At 33.2% G+C, this 19,684-nt stretch overlaps 1 protein-coding gene across 1 annotated transcript; it reads right to left on the bottom strand.

Annotated features, from left to right (window-relative positions):
• Positions 1-3,461: 3,461 nt before the first annotated feature.
• On the bottom strand, positions 3,462-19,449 carry LOC116772883 (uncharacterized). Its single transcript, XM_032665186.2, has 8 exons — positions 19,236-19,449; positions 18,616-18,909; positions 18,343-18,540; positions 9,782-17,684; positions 9,353-9,476; positions 5,451-5,629; positions 4,775-4,891; positions 3,462-4,537 (listed from the first exon to the last, which is right to left on the bottom strand). The coding sequence occupies exons 1-8, from the start codon at positions 19,404-19,406 to the stop codon at positions 4,392-4,394; spliced, it is 9,132 nt and encodes a 3,043-aa protein (XP_032521077.2). The 5' UTR covers positions 19,407-19,449; the 3' UTR covers positions 3,462-4,391.
• Between the last annotated feature and the right edge of the window lie 235 nt (positions 19,450-19,684).

The raw sequence follows: 19,684 nt of genomic DNA, 5'->3' as shown, positions 1-19,684 counted from the left end.
TATTTTTTTCGAACAGAGTAAAAGCAATGAGCTAACGACTTTATGCAGTATACTTGTTAATGCACTAATCGAGTCATGACGCTATGGACTATTCAATAAAATGGCTGGAAGGCGATGTTTCAGAAAATCGAAGATTGTCATAATCGTATCTATTTATTATTATTAATCGATTTTAACTGATTCGGTAACTTATTCGAGTCGAATTTGTATATATGGGAGAGTGAATTTAAAATAATAGTAAATGTTTTTTTATGTTTTGAGAGGACGTACCTACCTGTTATCAGTACGTGATAATACATTAGATTTTAAGAAATATAATACTGATATGTTTGTTATATGTGTGTGTATTTATATTTATATAGAATTTCATAAATGTTTGTAATTAAAAAGTAAAAAAAATCCGCTATAGTGACAGATTTATTTCTCCTTACAGAAAAAAGTACACCCAGGTGATTTACATGTACTAGGACGCCGTTCAAGCTGATAACCTAATAAGTGGAATATGTCGAGAAAAAAATATTATAATATAGAACTTAGTATGTGTTAACAAACTATTCCCATTAATATTAAAAATTCGAAACTCTGTCTGTCAATCTGCTACATTGCACACCTAAACCACAGAACAAATTTTGATTAATTTTAATTTAAAGATAGATTGAACACGGGAGACGGACGTAGGCTACCTTTGATGCCGACCCAGATCGCAAAACTACACGGGTAGAACAATGAAGTGCACTTTGGATTCAGTAGCTGTATTGTTTTTTTACTTTTATCCCGATCCCGAAACTACAAGTGTGAAACCATAAAGTGCAGTTCGGTTTCAGCATTGGAATCCCGGGCAAAAGTTAGTATGTAATAAAAAAGATTCATTAAATAAGGACATCGTTTGATTAAACTGCCAATTGTTAATCATAATCCCTACTATGATAAAGGTTATTTATTATATAGATATTTGGCGTATAAGTTCATTAAACATAATCAAAGTTAATGTTATTGTTTAGAAGCTTAATTTCTACTTAAAAGGACTTTTTATCACTTTGTGCTTTGTTACTTGTGGCTGCATATTATATTTTAACACTATCGGTTTTCGTGTTGCAATTATTTTTCAAGACCTCTATCTGTGTTGATTTTGAACTATACTTAGTTATTTATACGGGATCTGTTTTATTTTAATGTATACGTATGTTCTGTCTGGCCTGTTAATGAGCAGCTTCTAAACTAATATCTAGCGGGATGATGTAAGTTTAGTACATTCTTTATTAATTTATTATTAACAAATTGAAGTAGCTGTAGTTATAATAGTTGTCGTACATTAACTATTGATAAGTAAATTCTAATTATCAATGAGATCCAAGACTTTCGCGAGTATTAATTTAAATGAAACTAATATTTTCGGTTTACTAAGCGTATTTTATAATGTATCACATCTCGTCTGTCCGTGATCACGGTTGCTGCAAAGTAACCGAAACGCTGGGAGTGTGTAGTTTTATTGTTAAAAATAATAAAATACGCTCAGTAATCCGAAAATATTATTTTCATTTCTAATTATTAATCGCGAGTATCGGAAAAGTCTTATCGAAATAAGTTAAATCACAAAAGAAAATTTAATTAGAACTAACAGTTTCTGTGAATAATAATTAATTAGGTAATTGTTGTATTTAAAAAGTTTTTCTTAACAACTGAGTGCACATGGTTTACGTACAGAACTTAAAGTATCGAATACTGTGTATGAACAGGTCATGTATTCTTTATTTTAAAGCAATACTTTAGGGTCTTGCAATTAGTTTTTTAAATCACTAAGCGATTTTACCTACTAGTTGATAAAAAAAAGGAAAAAGATGGAATGCAATCTGTGTAACTATTTTATGAATTAAACTGGAATACTTAACATTAAACACTAAGACGTGAGAAAAGCATAACTACTATTTCTATCTATATCGATCTATATGGTATATCAAATTTGGAGCGGACTAGTCTACTTCATGGAAGTTAATCTACGAGGGAGTACGTTTGCTCGTATGTGCGCATGGATAGCAACTTATTTGAGGATCTGCAGACCTAACGAGCAGCGAGATGGATTTGCTGGCTAAACGATTTTAAGTTTCAGTTCGTTAGCGAGTGGATTTAAGAGAAATGGATTCTGACTTATAGGTATTTCGTGACATTCATAATATCAAAGTTAAACGCGTGACAGATCATAAAGAAAGATTTAATCAAGACAATGGTCTACACTCTACAGTCTACAGACTATTTTATATGGTATTGAGTACTAATAACTTCGGAACGCCAGCCTCAATTCAAGCAGAATATGGATTTCATGACTACAGTAAATGAAATGAATTACGAAGAGATTTGCTTTTTTTTCGTTGTCAAGAAGTCCAATATAGTTTCGTTATATTTTAAAAGCTTTAAGCGAATAATTCTCATCCATCCTCGTCAAACTCGTGCATTTATTTTGGTTGTATTTCTGCAGTGCTAACCCGATTCTAGGAATACATTCGGGCGTTCCGGTTCCGCGACCTCGGTGTATCACCTACATAGATACTCAGACCGTCTAGGCATTCTATTGAATTACTAACTGCGCCTCAATCGAGTTACGACACAGACACTAATATGAGCGATCGATTTGTTGAGATTTTGTTTTCTTGTTATGAATGGCTTCCCCTAAAGATGTATTGCTAGATAAACGTTAATTTGGTTTCTGTTTTTGTTATTCAATCATTTATTTGTGTTACATTATCTTATTGGAACACATAATGCAATAGCATTGGAGTAAAGCTATTTATTTTCCTTTCCCTCGTTGGTCCCAAGCACTATTATCTGAGTTTCCTAATAAAAATATTAATCGTAATTATTTATCAACTTACAAACACTTTTCCAGTGTCAGGTCATACATGTCAGCATCTTTTGGGTAAACCGTCTAATACAATAACTTTAAATTTAGGGAGCGTTCAGGTTAAGAAAAAAAACGAATAAAAAAAAATGAAACTGCTCTAGTAATTCAACGTTTTTTTTGTTTTTCATAAACTTTCATTTTTTTATAGTGTATAATGTTTTTGTCCATATTTATGTGTTAATTACCCACAGAATTATTGTTTCGGAGTCCATATGAAAATTCCCAGCCGCCTCGTGCTGCTTGTCATATATAATCTATGCATTTGTGGAACTAACCGTATACAAATATATATAATTTATCAAAACAATCACATTCTTAATATGATATAATTATTATATTAATATGTTTATTCTCCATAAATACTTAAAGAAATTTCAGAGTCAAATAAAATTTGGTCTTTTATGCTAGAGGCTAGGTAGCTTTTATTGCGAAATCCTCATTTTATATAATCAGCGCCATCTAGTACATTTTACAGAAACTAAATAATGATATACAGCGAGGGTAGCTTTTCAGTCTTGACTACTACAATAATGTTGACGGTAGTAGGAATAATGATAATAACATACAACATGATCAAAATTTTATTAAAAAGTTAAAGAGTTTGCACTTACAGCTAGATTTTAATAAAGATATTCGAGTGTAAGTTTAAAGCCATCCAATCACAAAGACAAAGCTAACACACCTATTGATTGATTGCACTAACTTCAGATATTCTTAAGTTAGATTCGACATATAGCAGACTCATGGCACAGAAAGAAAAAAGATACGTAAAAAAACCTTAATTTATCAGATGGAAGTAAATTTCATAAGAATGAGTATTAAGTTTACAACAAAGAGATAAAGAGCGGTCAGAATACCTGACAGAACTCCTAATATGCTTATATAATATATAAAAAAAACAATATTCGCTTATTCGCTAACAAAAAACTATTTTTAAGATAGAGACGTCCCTTTAATGTAACAGTTATTGAGTGAGGTTTATACAGCAAGTACAAAATTGTAATACACTTTTGACCTTACTTGTTATTGACGGGACAATTAAAAAATGTTATGTGCATATAAAAATATTGCCATATCAAAGCATTTTAGTGCCATATATAATAAAATATATTATTATTATGCTGAGAACGGAAGACTCGTCTGTCGCCCGTCGTGCGCTACCCTGGGGGGATATACCCTGGCAATAAGAGTTCATCAATATTATAAGAGTAATTATTACTAATAAACGTTTAGTTTGTATACATAATGGTTCACGAGTTTCAGAGATTAACTTTTACAAGGGGACTTTACGCTCGAGCCTAAACAGGACGAGACAGAACCATGGAAGGGAGGTCTGACCCAGGGAAGTATAAAATCATAAGAAGTTTACCCATAACAAGTGCCTGCAAAATATTATTATAAGTTACTATAATATTTCAATGTATTTTTTTTAAAGTCATTTTTTACATTAACACTCCCCGTGTCAGCTGTTTCAGCTACATGTTATAGGCCGAGGCTATATGACGGCGGAGCTGGCCATTTGATTGACGCCGCAAGTGCCGTCGCCTCGGTACACCCGGTAGTAGCCCTGCTCGCCCCACGACTTTCCCCACGAATTCTTCACAATCCAGTAGGGCAGACGCTTGTGGAAGAGAGGGTAGTCTGGGAATGTAAAACTCCGGTTATACACCTGGTTACTGTTTAGTCAGTCTCTGTATGGACACACAGCAAGCCTTCAAAGTTAAGAAGATATCTTGATGAAAATGTCTTCCTACTATAATATATTTACACGTGGAGACAAATCCAGTATTAAATATAGGAATTTTTCTCGACAATATTTTTTTTAATTTTCTATTAATTTGCATTAATTCAATAATGAGTGTTGCTTGTACAACTTACTCTTAACTCCGTAGCCCACTATAAGTACGCCGTGATCCAAGTTGGTGGGGTTACAGAGGACCTTCCACGGGTGTGAGATGCCCCCCATGTAGAACTGCATCGCATTCGCGTTTATACCTATACGAAATAAAATATAAAAATACTATTTAATAAAAGGTAACATATTTCTTTCGAAAGAATTTAGAACATATAAGACATTTTTATCTTTGTACTCTAAACTTTGAAATTGGAGCAAGAATATGGTCTCTGTTTATTATATTATAAATATTGTTTAAATGACATATATAGATAATGAAATTTTACTTATTTAATTTGTCATATTAAGTCATATGGAATCTTTCTTGTGTGATAGCAAAAGACTCACGATTTTTACGACATTAATGTGTTCACAAAACTTATTTTATATCCGACAAAATATTGGCCGAGTACAGACGGATGATTTAGCAAACATTAGCACGGACTGAGCAAACAGGAAAATAGTTTTTACCAAAGTAGACATGTTTCATTAAGACAATTTCTTTTATCGGGAAATCCCGTACAAATATCGAATATATAAATAACTTTAGATTTTTAGATTCAACAATTTTAAACCCGTCGTGCACCAGATAAAGATCACTTCCATCTTTGTGTTAAAATTATTATGTTTGCACTTTAACATTACAAACGATATTCGTACCAATAGAGATGGGTCCGTTCTGTGTGAGCCATTTAGCCATATCTGTTTCGTTGGACGATATATTAACGGCGCCGCTGATCTGGACCTTGGACATCGTTTTGTTGAACACGCACTTGTCGTTCTCGCCCTCGTAAGGGTAATCAGATTCCAGTTCTAAGCCGCCCAGCTGCTCTATAGCCCTGGAAATATAGATCCATTGAGCACCATCACTTCAACTTACATAAAAATATTATTTTTATCGTCAATAACCGTTCGCCGGACGGTTATTTTCATCACACCTATTAGACAGTCCACGTAAATTAACCAAACAAAGCAAATATTGCTTAACACATAATATTGTAAATGATTTTCCTTAACCAATGTAAAAATCATTTACGACCGTACATTAAAATACACAACCTCCATATATGTAACACACTGTATACCAAAACAAATAAAAATATATATAAATTAATTTAATTTAGAACTTGAATAATCTTATAAATCATTGTTTTGATAATAATGGAATGATTCGCACATGGTATAGTCGGCTCTTGGAAGCCTTATTACGTGAAGCATTTTATGAAATCTTAAATCTTATAAACAGATTCAATGGACAGACAACAATCGACATTTTAATTGTGTAATAAAACAATAAGATACGAAGTGGATGTATTTGTTTTAGAGTGTTAATTACGTGTCTCCTGTTCTGTTATCGCGTTAGATAACATTAGGCAGCCAATATGGTTATTCTGTTTACGATTCGTGTTTAGTGCCACTACGAAACGTGTAGATTTAGATTTTAACCGTTACTATAGTGACTATACGATTATTAAAATAAAATTATAAAAGGTTTTTTTTTTCTCGCCGATAGCATCACTATTTAAAATACATACTCGTACTATCTTTCTATGTTGCGTGCTAGAATGAGTGATATCCCTGGTCATTATCACGATTGTTCATAATGATCTCTTGAGATAAACAAATGGTTTCCGCGAATATCTATCACACACAATATTAAGTCGACACAGATTTTCATATAATAGAACAATCCAGAACTTTATCTCATGACACACACACACACATATATATATGTATATATATCTATATATAAATGTATTCTATTTGCTTCTAGTCATTCTTATATACATCCAAAATATATTTTTTTTCAATTAGCTAAGTTAGGTTTTTATATTACAGCAACTAACATACACCTGCATATACACAAGTCTGATGCTGCGAGAAATAGCTAGCACTGAGAATGTACCTATAATTTACCGAGTATTTTTTGCGTTTAGTCTGTATTAATAGATATTAGATAAACATAATACAATAAGCAGCACAAGTTTATATATATAATGTGGTTATGTCGTAGGAACAAAGACTCCGCTACTTTTAAGGTAGAGTGTTACGTCATGACACACGTACATTGTCAAATCCTTAGACAAATGTAACTAGGAAGTGTAATGTTCAATAAAAGTAACCGATGACATATATATGTATATATGTATATCGTGCTGCATATTAAATAATATATTTTATACAATAAAACTTAAAGACAAAAACGCCTCTTCAATTTCTCGAATTATTTTAATACTTATATAAATGTTATGAATATGATATAAAAACGAGATACTTTAAACTGTCAGTGTATAGTTTTTCGATGTAAACTATGTAGGCTAGCTTTACCACAAGTTTGTGTATTCACGCTGTGTAGGAGAGTTTTAATATTTATGATTAGTAAGCATGTCGATTGTGTAATGTGCGGTTTAAAGGGATGAAAAAATTCACCTTACGTAGCTTAGAGTAACTTGCCTATACAAACTATAACATTGAATGTTACCGTGATCACTTTTAAGAAATCGAAACGTAGTTAAAAACTAATTTAAAGATTAGTTTCATATATTTCTTTAAACATAGATTACAATAAAAACCTTTATTTTTTTATTGATTTAATTCCATCAATTTTATAGGTATATACTTAATAGCCTTAACGAACCAAGTGCTGTTTATATTAGAGACGATGGGATATTTAATTATGACAGTTTCTCTATATTATTCTACAAAGCAGGAGGTAAGATTTTATTTTCCATATCTATATGAACTAAAATATAATTACGGAACAACGAGCTCGCAGCTCGGGCGTTTTATTAAACACGTTCTTTGGTATTCCGAATTTTTATTTTAAATTTAACTTATAACTATTTATTATATGAAAGTGTATTTTGTTATCGCTTTAGTCGTTACATTAGATATTTTATTTATATAGTTTTATATCACAAAAGTTCAAGTTGACACGATTGATAATATATAATAATAGCATAATCAAAACATAACGCAAATACACCCTATCTTTGTATAAAGACACTGTAATTAAACATTAAACCAATTAGAATTTTGCTCTTTTAATTATTCATATAAAATATTATTACTACTATTATTATTATTATATTATATATTCAAATTTAAATTCTAGAATTATTTTAAAATAGTTCTAATAGATGGAATGTATTCTGTAGTTGACACTTGACATTTATAATCAGGGTCGTTAAAATATAATATTTTTACTTTAAGTATATGCTTGCTCTCAATATTGTAACAGACGAGTGTAATTAATGTTTATATCTAAAAGAGAGTCGTGTTAGTTACACTGTTTATAACTCAAGAACGGCTGTACCGGTTTGGATGAAAATTTGTGGAGATATAGCTTAGAACACGGGAATGGACATAGGATACTTATCATTCGATTGAAAAAGAGAAAAAAAAAATAAGATGATCAAATGCAATAAATTCTTATCTACTGTCTATAAGGAAGAAGAGTTCGCCCGGTCAGGTATACATTTCTATTTCTAAAACTAACGCAGACGAAGTCGCGGACAAAAACTAGTAATATATAAAAATATATTGAAAATAGTAGGATCCTTTTATTGTATTTGGTTTATATATTTTTTGTATTCATTAGCCTACGGCAATAGTATGATTATAGAGTATTCATGAAGTAAAAACTGATAACGCTTCGTATGCAGTGTGACGTTAGAAACTTGTACTAAGCGTACAGATTAATCGCATCCCCACATCGTAACAGGGAAATATTTGAAATCGTAATCACCGCCAGTTATGAAAATAATTACCTTATATCCTCTGTTTGGCAATATTTGGCGATACAATTAATTTGTTTATCTTTTGCGACGAAAACGGCGTAAACATTGTACGTAATAACAAAACAAACGTTCACGAATAAAATTTTATTTGTGAACGTTTGTTTACAGGATGTTATGTGTAATTGCTATTTATGGATGTGACACAATAACAATACGGTTTTGGTGCGGGTAGCGGGCTTTAACTTTTATATGTTATGAGTATGACATATAATATTATTACGTTAAAAGGAAAAGGAGTCGGAAAATGTATAATTTGTACAATAGTTAATAATTTAATTATATTATAATATTACTTTGCAATTTAAATGATTTTATGTGATAATCCTCAAACATATATATATATGTATATATACGCGTGTAAAGAAGTACATATATATAAAAAATCTAAGGTTTTTCACAAAAATTATGACGACATCACACTGTGACGATAAAAATTTTAGACACAATGAAATCTTAGAAATATGGTGTGAAAAAATACAAGGAAATTTAAGCCAAATCAATTTTCACTCACAAACACATGTAGTACCTACTTATATTTATATTTTTATTTGATAATATTTTTGTGTATGTCGATAGTTTTAGTTATACCATTAATATCGAAAATAGAGACACGGCTATTGATTTATAAGGAGTTGTTTATAAAAAATACATATAAATTAAGAGCATTTCATTAAGTTGAACATTGCAAGGATAAGATTTTTTTTGTAGACAAATATTAGGATGACGTCATCGTTATCTAGAAAAGCTTAGATAAAATAGTACCTGTAGGCGTTGTCTGGGAGGCCTCCGTTGCAGCCGTCGTCCAGTTTGTCACAGTCTACCAATTCTTGCTCCGACAGAGAGACCAGCTCGTCGTTCTGGATCTTATACTGACCTTCTATATTACCTGTAGACACGAACAAAGACCTCTTGAAAATAATGTTACCGTTACTTGGATTATTGTGTTTACACAACAGAAGAAAAGAACAGAAGAAATATCTAAATTCGTAGATATTTTATTTAAATATGAACATAATTTCAATTTAAAAATATATATATTATGCACATTATATATATTTTGTAATAAAGCACATGCTATTTAAAGCGTTATCATGAATATCAAACGATTCAAATAATAATTTAATATTTCAGCAGCTTTAGTGATTTGATTATATTACATTTAAATAAATATACGGTGTACATTTTACTCACCGGTAACACTGAACGCCCAGCAGCTTCCACAGGAACCTTGATCTTTGACCTCAGTGACAGCATTATATTCGCGCCAGTCAAAGTTTTCAGGAAGAGCCACCTCTGGGATGTCCGCTTGTCTCATCGGAATCAGATTTTCGTTTCTCATATGTGTCTTAAGGCCCATATATTTTGATACGAACTCGTCATAAGTCAGATCCGAATACCTAGTAACTCCGTAAGTTGCTGTTCCACGCTCGTGGATATTTAATTCGTGTATTCTTTTAACGTTGTCCTTAAATATTTTGTATCTTTTGACCATTTCTGATTTATTATCGACGTAATCCGGCATGTAGGTAGTTAGGAAGTCGGAAAAGAGACGTTCAGCTTGAACTTCGAAGAAAAACTCGTGTGATGCTTCATCCTGATAGTCGCATATCACCCTATAAAGCGGTGGATGTTCAGACCATGGACGCAACCAAATATTTACTCGACAGAATTTATTTGTTGACATGTTTTTTGTTAGCTTACAGTCTTTCTTGGCACTCAAAGCTAGACAGTCTGTAATGCCTACCTCTAATTTCAATCTAAAATGCAACCCAGCAACCTGCTGTTTTTCCAACGAGAACACTCTTACAATTTTCTGTTTATTTGGATGAGGATATTTAGCTTCGATGTGCTTCAAAGCCTCGTTAGCCAAAGCCATTCCGTTATCAGCGGTCTCATACTCTATATGAGATTCTAGCGGCGTTTCATCGTCGTCGCAGTTAACCGTTATTTCTCTGCCATTTTGTATCCACAGCCGCTCCCTCACCTGTGATATGCAATGTCTTCTGGGCAGGTGCTCTATTATCTCACAGGCAGTCATATTATCGACCCATTCGTATTTTAAGCAAGTCGTATAAGCTACATCAAAGTCTATAGTTGTTAGTCTTCCTCTGGTTATATTAGTCATAAAACTGTTAATCTGCAGCAACTTCTGTTTATAGTTTAACAGCGACGACATTTCTAGCTTGTCCAATGATTCCCTTACCATACCTTGGATAAGTTTTTCGTCGGAAGTTGTGTTTGTCGTATCAAACGAAAGCGATCTTCTGCTACGATTCGGTAGTGATCTACTGCAGCGTGTTGTGACTTTTCTTATTTTTTTTGTGTTGGCTGCCATCCAGATACTTGATGTGCAAGGTTTAGGAAGTCTAGAATTATCAATGTAACATTGGAAACGGTCTTTTTCAATATCTACGTACTTGGAACAATTTGTAGCTCGCACTATAAAACTTAATTGCGTGGGCTTACGGGAATCGAGGCTAGGTACTACGTGTGGTTCACCGAGGTGAACCAACTTGTTTTTAATTTTAGGCGAAGATTCTAATTCCTTAACAGCTTCTTTGATAAGATTCGTTATCGATAGGCCTGTGACGCTCTTGAAGTCCCGTTCGTCGTCGCAGACCACAGCCAAGCTTTGAACTACTAGTTCATCATCGGGTGATGGCCACAACCGAACATAACAAAGTTTGTGATAGATACCAGACAATTCTTCACAGTTCTGTAGTTCCGCTTCATCTTCATGTCTTAAGCAATAAGTTAAACCTATTTCGATGTACATTTTTATCATGTTGACTCCCATATTAGTACTGCTTTCAAACGCGTGGATAGTAATGAGTTTATTCAAATTGTTTGTCGATTCTTTTTCATTTATGTAATGCACAGCTCGATCAGCGTAATAATACTTTGTGTCTTCATCAATATCATCTTCATCATGCGTAATTTGCCTCTTTATTCGATCAGATGAAAACTTATCAGTCTCTAAGTCCCCTTTACTTTCCTCACTATTTTTTTCACACTTTATTTCAATTTCTTTAGATGATTGAATCCATGGTTGAACCCACACTTGCGCATTACAATGTAATATTTTATCGGATGATTGTGTCTGACAACCATCGATATGCATAGCATTGTCTTCTAACAAACAGTTTGTAGGCGAAATTGAAAAATCCAATTTAGTAATAATACCAGATACAATTTGTTCACTCACATTGTGGATTTTTACAATCTTATGCACATACTTGGTGTTTGATAATTTCTGGTATTTTGTAACAGCTTCTTCAACCAAAGATTTGATATTTTCGTCATCAACATAGTTTGTGGGAGCTCCTAGGATATTGCGCTTTCTTCTGGAATATTTTTCATCTTCTTCACTAATACCATTATTACAATCAACATCGATTTTTTCCTGGCTCCTCCAAGGTTGATTCCAAATTTTCGCGTTACAATAGAGTTTGCTGACATCATTTATATCACACTTTTTTTTGTTTTGGTTTACTTTAGAGCAAATAGGTGACGCAATAAAGTCAATATCATAGATAGTTCCTGATACGACCTGTGACGTCACTCGCTCAACAGATATCACTTTGTGTTTATTTGTTATTTTTTGGACCTGTAAATATGTTCGCAGTGATTTTTCAGCTAAAACTTTATATTCGGCTTTATTGGGTTGCTGTTTAATGGGGCGTCCTTTGAAGGAACGTTTTTGCTTAGAAATGCTTATTGACCTCTTTTTCCGCGACTGTCTATTTTTAAGTGACTCATCACAAGTCACAGTTATTTCTTCGAAATTCATCCAAGGCTTTTCCCAAACTTTCGAATGACAATCTATGTTGTCGCCATTACTCTGAGAAGTTATTGTAAATTTGATTTCGGTTAAGGTTCCTGCGACTACTTGTTCGGTTACTTTATTAACTTTCAGGACTTCAAATTTCTCACTAACTCCATTATTTTGCAGGAATTGATTTAACGACTTTCTAGCCAAGTTTAAGTATTTACCGTCGTTCGAATCGACTTTCTGTGGAGCACCGACGAGTGGGCCATCATTTACTCCTCTTTTCTGTCGTAATTGTCTATTCTTAAGTGATTCTTCACAAGTCACGGTTATTTCTTCGAAATTCATCCAAGGCTTTTCCCAAACTTTCGAATGACAATCTATGTTGTCGCCATTACTCTGAGAAGTTATTGTAAATTTGATTTCGGTTAAGGTTCCTGCGACTACTTGTTCGGTTACTTTATTAACTTTCAGGACTTCAAATTTCTCACTAACTCCATTATTTTGCAGGAATTGATTTAACGACTTTCTAGCCAAGTTTAAGTATTTACCGTCGTTCGAATCGACTTTCGGTGGAGCACCGACGAGTGGGCCATCATTTACTCCTCTTTTCTGTCGTAATTGTCTATTCTTAAGTGATTCTTCACAAGTCACGGTTATTTCTTCGAAATTCATCCAAGGCTTTTCCCAAACTTTCGAATGACAATCTATGTTGTCGCCATTACTCTGAGAAGTTATTGTAAATTTGATTTCGGTTAAGGTTCCTGCGACTACTTGTTCGGTTACTTTATTAACTTTCAGGACTTCAAATTTCTCACTAACTCCATTATTTTGCAGGAATTGATTTAACGACTTTCTAGCCAAGTTTAAGTATTTACCGTCGTTCGAATCGACTTTCTGTGGAGCACCGACGAGTGGGCCATCATTTACTCCTCTTTTCTGTCGTAATTGTCTATTCTTAAGTGATTCTTCACAAGTCACGGTTATTTCTTCGAAATTCATCCAAGGCTTTTCCCAAACTTTCGAATGACAATCTATGTTGTCGCCATTACTCTGAGAAGTTATTGTAAATTTGATTTCGGTTAAGGTTCCTGCGACTACTTGTTCGGTTACTTTATTAACTTTCAGGACTTCAAATTTCTCACTAACTCCATTATTTTGCAGGAATTGATTTAACGACTTTCTAGCCAAGTTTAAGTATTTACCGTCGTTCGAATCGACTTTCTGTGGAGCACCGACGAGTGGGCCATCATTTACTCCTCTTTTCTGTCGTAATTGTCTATTCTTAAGTGATTCTTCACAAGTCACGGTTATTTCTTCGAAATTCATCCAAGGCTTTTCCCAAACTTTCGAATGACAATCTATGTTGTCGCCATTACTCTGAGAAGTTATTGTAAATTTGATTTCGGTTAAGGTTCCTGCGACTACTTGTTCGGTTACTTTATTAACTTTCAGGACTTCGAATTTCTCACTAACTCCATTATTTTGCAGGAATTGATTTAACGACTTTCTAGCCAAGTTTAAATATTTACCGTCGTTCGAATCGACTTTCTGTGGAGCACCGACGAGTGGGCCATCATTTACTCCTCTTTTCTGTCGTAATTGTCTATTCTTAAGTGATTCTTCACAAGTCACGGTTATTTCTTCGAAATTCATCCAAGGCTTTTCCCAAACTTTCGAATGACAATCTATGTTGTCGCCATTACTCTGAGAAGTTATTGTAAATTTGATTTCGGTTAAGGTTCCTGCGACTACTTGTTCGGTTACTTTATTAACTTTCAGGACTTCAAATTTCTCACTAACTCCATTATTTTGCAGGAATTGATTTAACGACTTTCTAGCCAAGTTTAAGTATTTACCGTCGTTCGAATCGACTTTCTGTGGAGCACCGACGAGTGGGCCATCATTTACTCCTCTTTTCTGTCGTAATTGTCTATTCTTAAGTGATTCTTCACAAGTCACGGTTATTTCTTCGAAATTCATCCAAGGCTTTTCCCAAACTTTCGAATGACAATCTATGTTGTCGCCATTACTCTGAGAAGTTATTGTAAATTTGATTTCAGTTAAAGTTCCTGCGACTACTTGTTTGGTTACTTTATTAACTTTCAGGACTTCAAATTTCTCACTAACTCCATTATTTTGCAGGAATTGATTTAACGACTTTCTAGCCAAGTTTAAGTATTTACCGTCGTTCGAATCGACTTTCTGTGGAGCACCGACGAGTGGGCCATCATTTACTCCTCTTTTCTGTCGTAATTGTCTATTCTTAAGTGATTCTTCACAAGTCACGGTTATTTCTTCGAAATTCATCCAAGGCTTTTCCCAAACTTTCGAATGACAATCTATGTTGTCGCCATTACTCTGAGAAGTTATTGTAAATTTGATTTCAGTTAAAGTTCCTGCGACTACTTGTTTGGTTACTTTATTAACTTTCAGGACTTCAAATTTCTCACTAACTCCATTATTTTGCAGGAATTGATTTAACGACTTTCTAGCCAAGTTTAAGTATTTACCGTCGTTCGAATCGACTTTCTGTGGAGCACCGACGAGTGGGCCATCATTTACTCCTCTTTTCTGTCGTAATTGTCTATTCTTAAGTGATTCTTCACAAGTCACGGTTATTTCTTCGAAATTCATCCAAGGCTTTTCCCAAACTTTCGAATGACAATCTATGTTGTCGCCATTACTCTGAGAAGTTATTGTAAATTTGATTTCAGTTAAAGTTCCTGCGACTACTTGTTCGGTTACTTTATTAACTTTCAGGACTTCAAATTTCTCACTAACTCCATTATTTTGCAAGAATTGATTTAACGACTTTCTGGCCAAGTTTAAGTATTTACCGTCGTTCGAATCTACTTTCTGTGGAGCACCGACGAGTGGGCCATCATTTACTCCTCTTTTCTGTCGTAATTGTCTATTTTTAAGTGATTCTTCACAAGTCACAGTTATTTCTTCGAAATTAATCCAAGACTTTTCCCAAACTTTCGAATGACAATCTATGTTGTCGCCATTACTCTGAGAAGTTATTGTAAATTTGATTTCGGTTAAGGTTCCTGCTACTACTTGTTCGGTTACTTTATTAACTTTGAGGACTTCAAATTTCTCACTAACTCCATTACTTTGCAAGAATTGATTTAACGACTTTCTGGCCAAGTTTAAGTATTTACCGTCGTTCGAATCTACTTTCTGTGGAGCACCGACGAGTGGGCGATCATTTACTCCTCTTTTCTGTCGTAATTGTCTATTTTTAAGTGATTCTTCACAAGTCACAGTTATTTCTTCGAAATTAATCCAAGACTTTTCCCAAACTTTCGAATGACAATCTATGTTGTCGCCATTACTCTGAGAAATTATTGTAAATTTGATTTCGGTTAAGGTTCCTGCGACTACTTGTTCGGTTACTTTATTAACTTTCAGGACTTCGAATTTCTCACTAACTCCATTATTTTGCAGGAATTGATTTAACGACTTTCTAGCCAAGTTTAAGTATTTAGTGTCTTTTTCATTCGATACCTTTGGACCGCCAATAAGCTGATAAGTTTCCATATGATGTTGGCTATCAGAAACATCCCTTTTTTTCCTATATACTTTAGATTGTCCATTAAAAGAATCATCACATTTAACTTTTATTTGTCTACCGTCATTCAACCATGGTCGATCCCAAACTTCTGCTTTACATTTTCGTAATGCTTCATTTTCAAGCAAATTACATTTTTTTAAATCAACATCAAATTCATTGGGGCATTCGGTGTAACCAGCAACGAATTCCACTTGAGTTATCAATCCACCAATAAGCTGAGTAGATACTGATTTAATTTCAACGACTTTTTGCTTATTGTTTCTATTGGAATTTGAATCTAGATATTGCAAGGCTTGTAGAACCATTTCTAAAATCTTAGGATCCTGAGTCACGACGGGTTTGGTTTCCACTTGTTTCTTGGCAGAAAATCTTTCATCAAACGGTCTAGACATACAAGAATGAGTAAGTTTTTTCTCTTTTAACCAATGTCTTTCAAGTATCGTAACTTCGCAAATTAGAGAATCGTTGCCTTGCATAATAGTGCAATTTTCCCTATTTACATACGGAACTGTTTTGTTACAATTTGTTAACGACAGGCTAAGAGAAAATTTTGTAAGGATACCGGAAGATTTTTTTATGGTTGGTTGTATAACTTTTTCTATTTTCAAAGCATTGTGATGAAGGGATTCTTTTTCAATTTTTTTAAGGGCTTCTTTTGTTAATTTCATCAGAACAGGATCATCCAGGTCTATTGGCTCGGTCTTTGAGAATACATGCTTTTTTTGGTTATCATCATAGCAAAAAGCATTAAGAATTTGAGGCCTTTCTTTTTCTATTGCTTCAATAACACCATTGCAGATCTTCATTTCTCCTTCTTTGTCTTCGCAATCAGCTTTATCACATGGTATGATTACTCTTGCCTGAATATAGAAAAAGTGTTGATGGTTTTCGAATTCCTCCTCAGCATTTGTAACTTCCACAAGTGTTCGTGTTTTTATTTCGAAGTCAATTTCATTAAGATAGTCAACCACTTCTTGTGCCAGAGCGTAAAGGTATTTAGCGTTCTTAATATTGTTTTTTATTTTATGAATTTTTTCAGTTAGTGCCATAATTTTCAGATCATGGTTATAACTCCTCCTCGCTCTCGGGACTCTAGCTTGGTTAATGTCGAGACCAGCAGAGTCAAAAAAATTTATTAAATCGTCGATAGCCTTCTTTCTATCCTCACCTAAGAAACTCTCCTTTTCGTGATATAAAGTTTCTTTGAACGGAATTGTATTATCTACTTGATGTGTAATTGTTTCAGCATTGTCAACGCTATGAACTTTCTCTTGTAAAGGTTGAAGAGATTTTTCTAAAATGTTTACACTTGTTGTAGTTTCGTAAATATGGTCATATGGTATGATTTGTTCTTCTATTTTTTTTATCTGTTCATCACTGAGTCCCTTATTAGGCTGGGATTGAACATCAAAATTTTTTTCGGATTTCACAACTTCATCAACAGAACCAGTATTTGATCCCTTGTCATCATCAGTTGTAGGATTTGAGTTGTTATCGATGGGATTATTAGTGTGCGGATTATTTTCATCATTCGTTATTATTTCGCCTTCGTCACCAAATTGCCATTCTTCTGTGCAATTATTAGATAAAACCGCTCTATATTTAGAACCATCTGGTAATTTTATCCAACTCTTCTCCAATATAGATATTTTACAGACTTTTCTATCAACACATCCCTCACTTGTAGTAATACATGGTTCATATCCTACTTGTAGTATCAAAATGTATCTAACACCGTTAACGACCTACAAGAGCAATTAACATATTCTGAATATAACATACAAATGTCCTGTGGCATGGAGAAAACGATACAACAAAAAATTGAACAATCGACCATATTCTTAAGCTATGTTATTATAATTAAATAAATACTATTTATAATTTATTGTTTCTACAATTCAAAAAAGTGCATTGAAATATTGTACACATGACTAATATAAGGAAAAGTGTAGTTAGTAGCGACTGACCAATGAGGGCATGCAAACATAGGTCTTCAACAACATACATACTTATCTTGGATTTTATTAAGTAACCCAAGTTTCTTTAATATAAAAAAAATGCAAAAAATGCTGACGTCGCTCTTTTCACATACATAAATTTTAATTATCACGACTGAGTAATGATTTTGGAGTAATTAGAGAGAGCTTTTAGTGTAATGCAATGTTAATTGTCAGACTAATGAGGTCTTTGACATTATATTGATAGTGTAATAGCATATAGAGCTTGTAGAACTATTGGACATACTTTGATAATACTTTGAAGTAATGCTCACAAGTTATAAGTGCAATGAAATGTAACATTGAGTTGATTAAAACCACCCAATGTTAGAGTGTTAAATATTGATTATTAATTTTTTATTGTAGTGTTGTCTCCACTTAGTAACCAAAAAATTCATATACTCACTTGAACTTGTCTTTCGACATCTAAAACCGCTTCAAGGGAATGTTTCACATTTTGCTCATGAATATTTAAATGTTTGACGCCGAGTGTTGCTAATTCTGTAACACCTGGAGCTTGCGGATTAACATGACTTGAACAACCCACACAAGCTCCACCTGGTTGCCTTCTCGGCACAGCAATGAATTGCTCACCAGAAGTTACCTAGAACAATGATTTATATGTCTCTTGTCATGATATTTTCTTATTTTAATGCCTATAGTGGATGTTATTATTTACCCCAGTGTTAATTTGTACTTCATTATCAAGCTGCACTGGCTTATGACCGATTACAGCCTCAGTTGTAGTACTTGTCTCATCCACAACAACTTCTTCAAGGTTGGTATCATCCAAAGAATTTACTTGAGATATCAGATCTGAATCCTCACAATGATGTTGATTATTCTGTATGCTTATCCCATTATCATCAAGGTCCACTATTGTGGCAAAGCATTTCTGATACTTTGCATTATCCAAATCATTAATAGGTCTTGAGAGTAGCAAGGTCTCAACATTGTAACAATTTGTATCATCCTACAATAAAAAATATTATATGCCTTCTATATTTCAAAAGATACAGGAGAAAGTTAAATAATTATATTTAAATAAGTATGTAAAAAAACAACTCTCAATAGTTTTTATTAATATCTGATTTTTTTTATGTTATTTATATCATTATATATACACATAAAAACCTAATTTATGCAGGTATCATATTTTAATCATCACCCCACCAAGTCCAAAACTCGTTATAAATTCAGATAACTTCTCAAACTTTTAATTACAAAATAAGATGTAAACACCCAGGTCTTTGTGATAACCCTTGGTCATATAAAAATAAAAAATACGTGATTACTCACAGTATTCTGCGCATTTAATATATAACCTTCTTCGTATGAATAAAATTGGTTGGGTAGGTTGTTTAAATACTCAACAAACCCATTAAGAAACTTTTCTTTCCTTTCAATACTTAATTCTCCCAAACAGTAACTTATTAATAAACAAAATAACACACACTCAAGTTTCTTCATGTTGGGTTACTAAGACGAGCTCATCGTCATGCATACACACGAAGACTGATTGAAACTATGATGTTTACGTCACTTATAATTTTAATAAAATCAAAGGAAGAAAAATGAATCAACAATCATGATTACAAACATTGCAAAAACAAATATTTTAACATTACAAGATTATTCAATGACATTGATGTTTGACAGACATTTATGTCGTCCAGAATTATTTATTTAACTATATTTCTATTCGTAAATATGTATTTTTGAAAAATTATGTTTTCAAATGAAAACTA

Source organism: Danaus plexippus, assembly GCF_018135715.1.
Source record: "Danaus plexippus chromosome 18 unlocalized genomic scaffold, MEX_DaPlex mxdp_35, whole genome shotgun sequence".
In the NCBI taxonomy this organism is placed as follows: domain Eukaryota; kingdom Metazoa; phylum Arthropoda; class Insecta; order Lepidoptera; family Nymphalidae; genus Danaus; species Danaus plexippus.
Note: the sequence above shows the minus strand (reverse complement) of the source record. Positions and strands in the feature narration are given on the sequence as shown.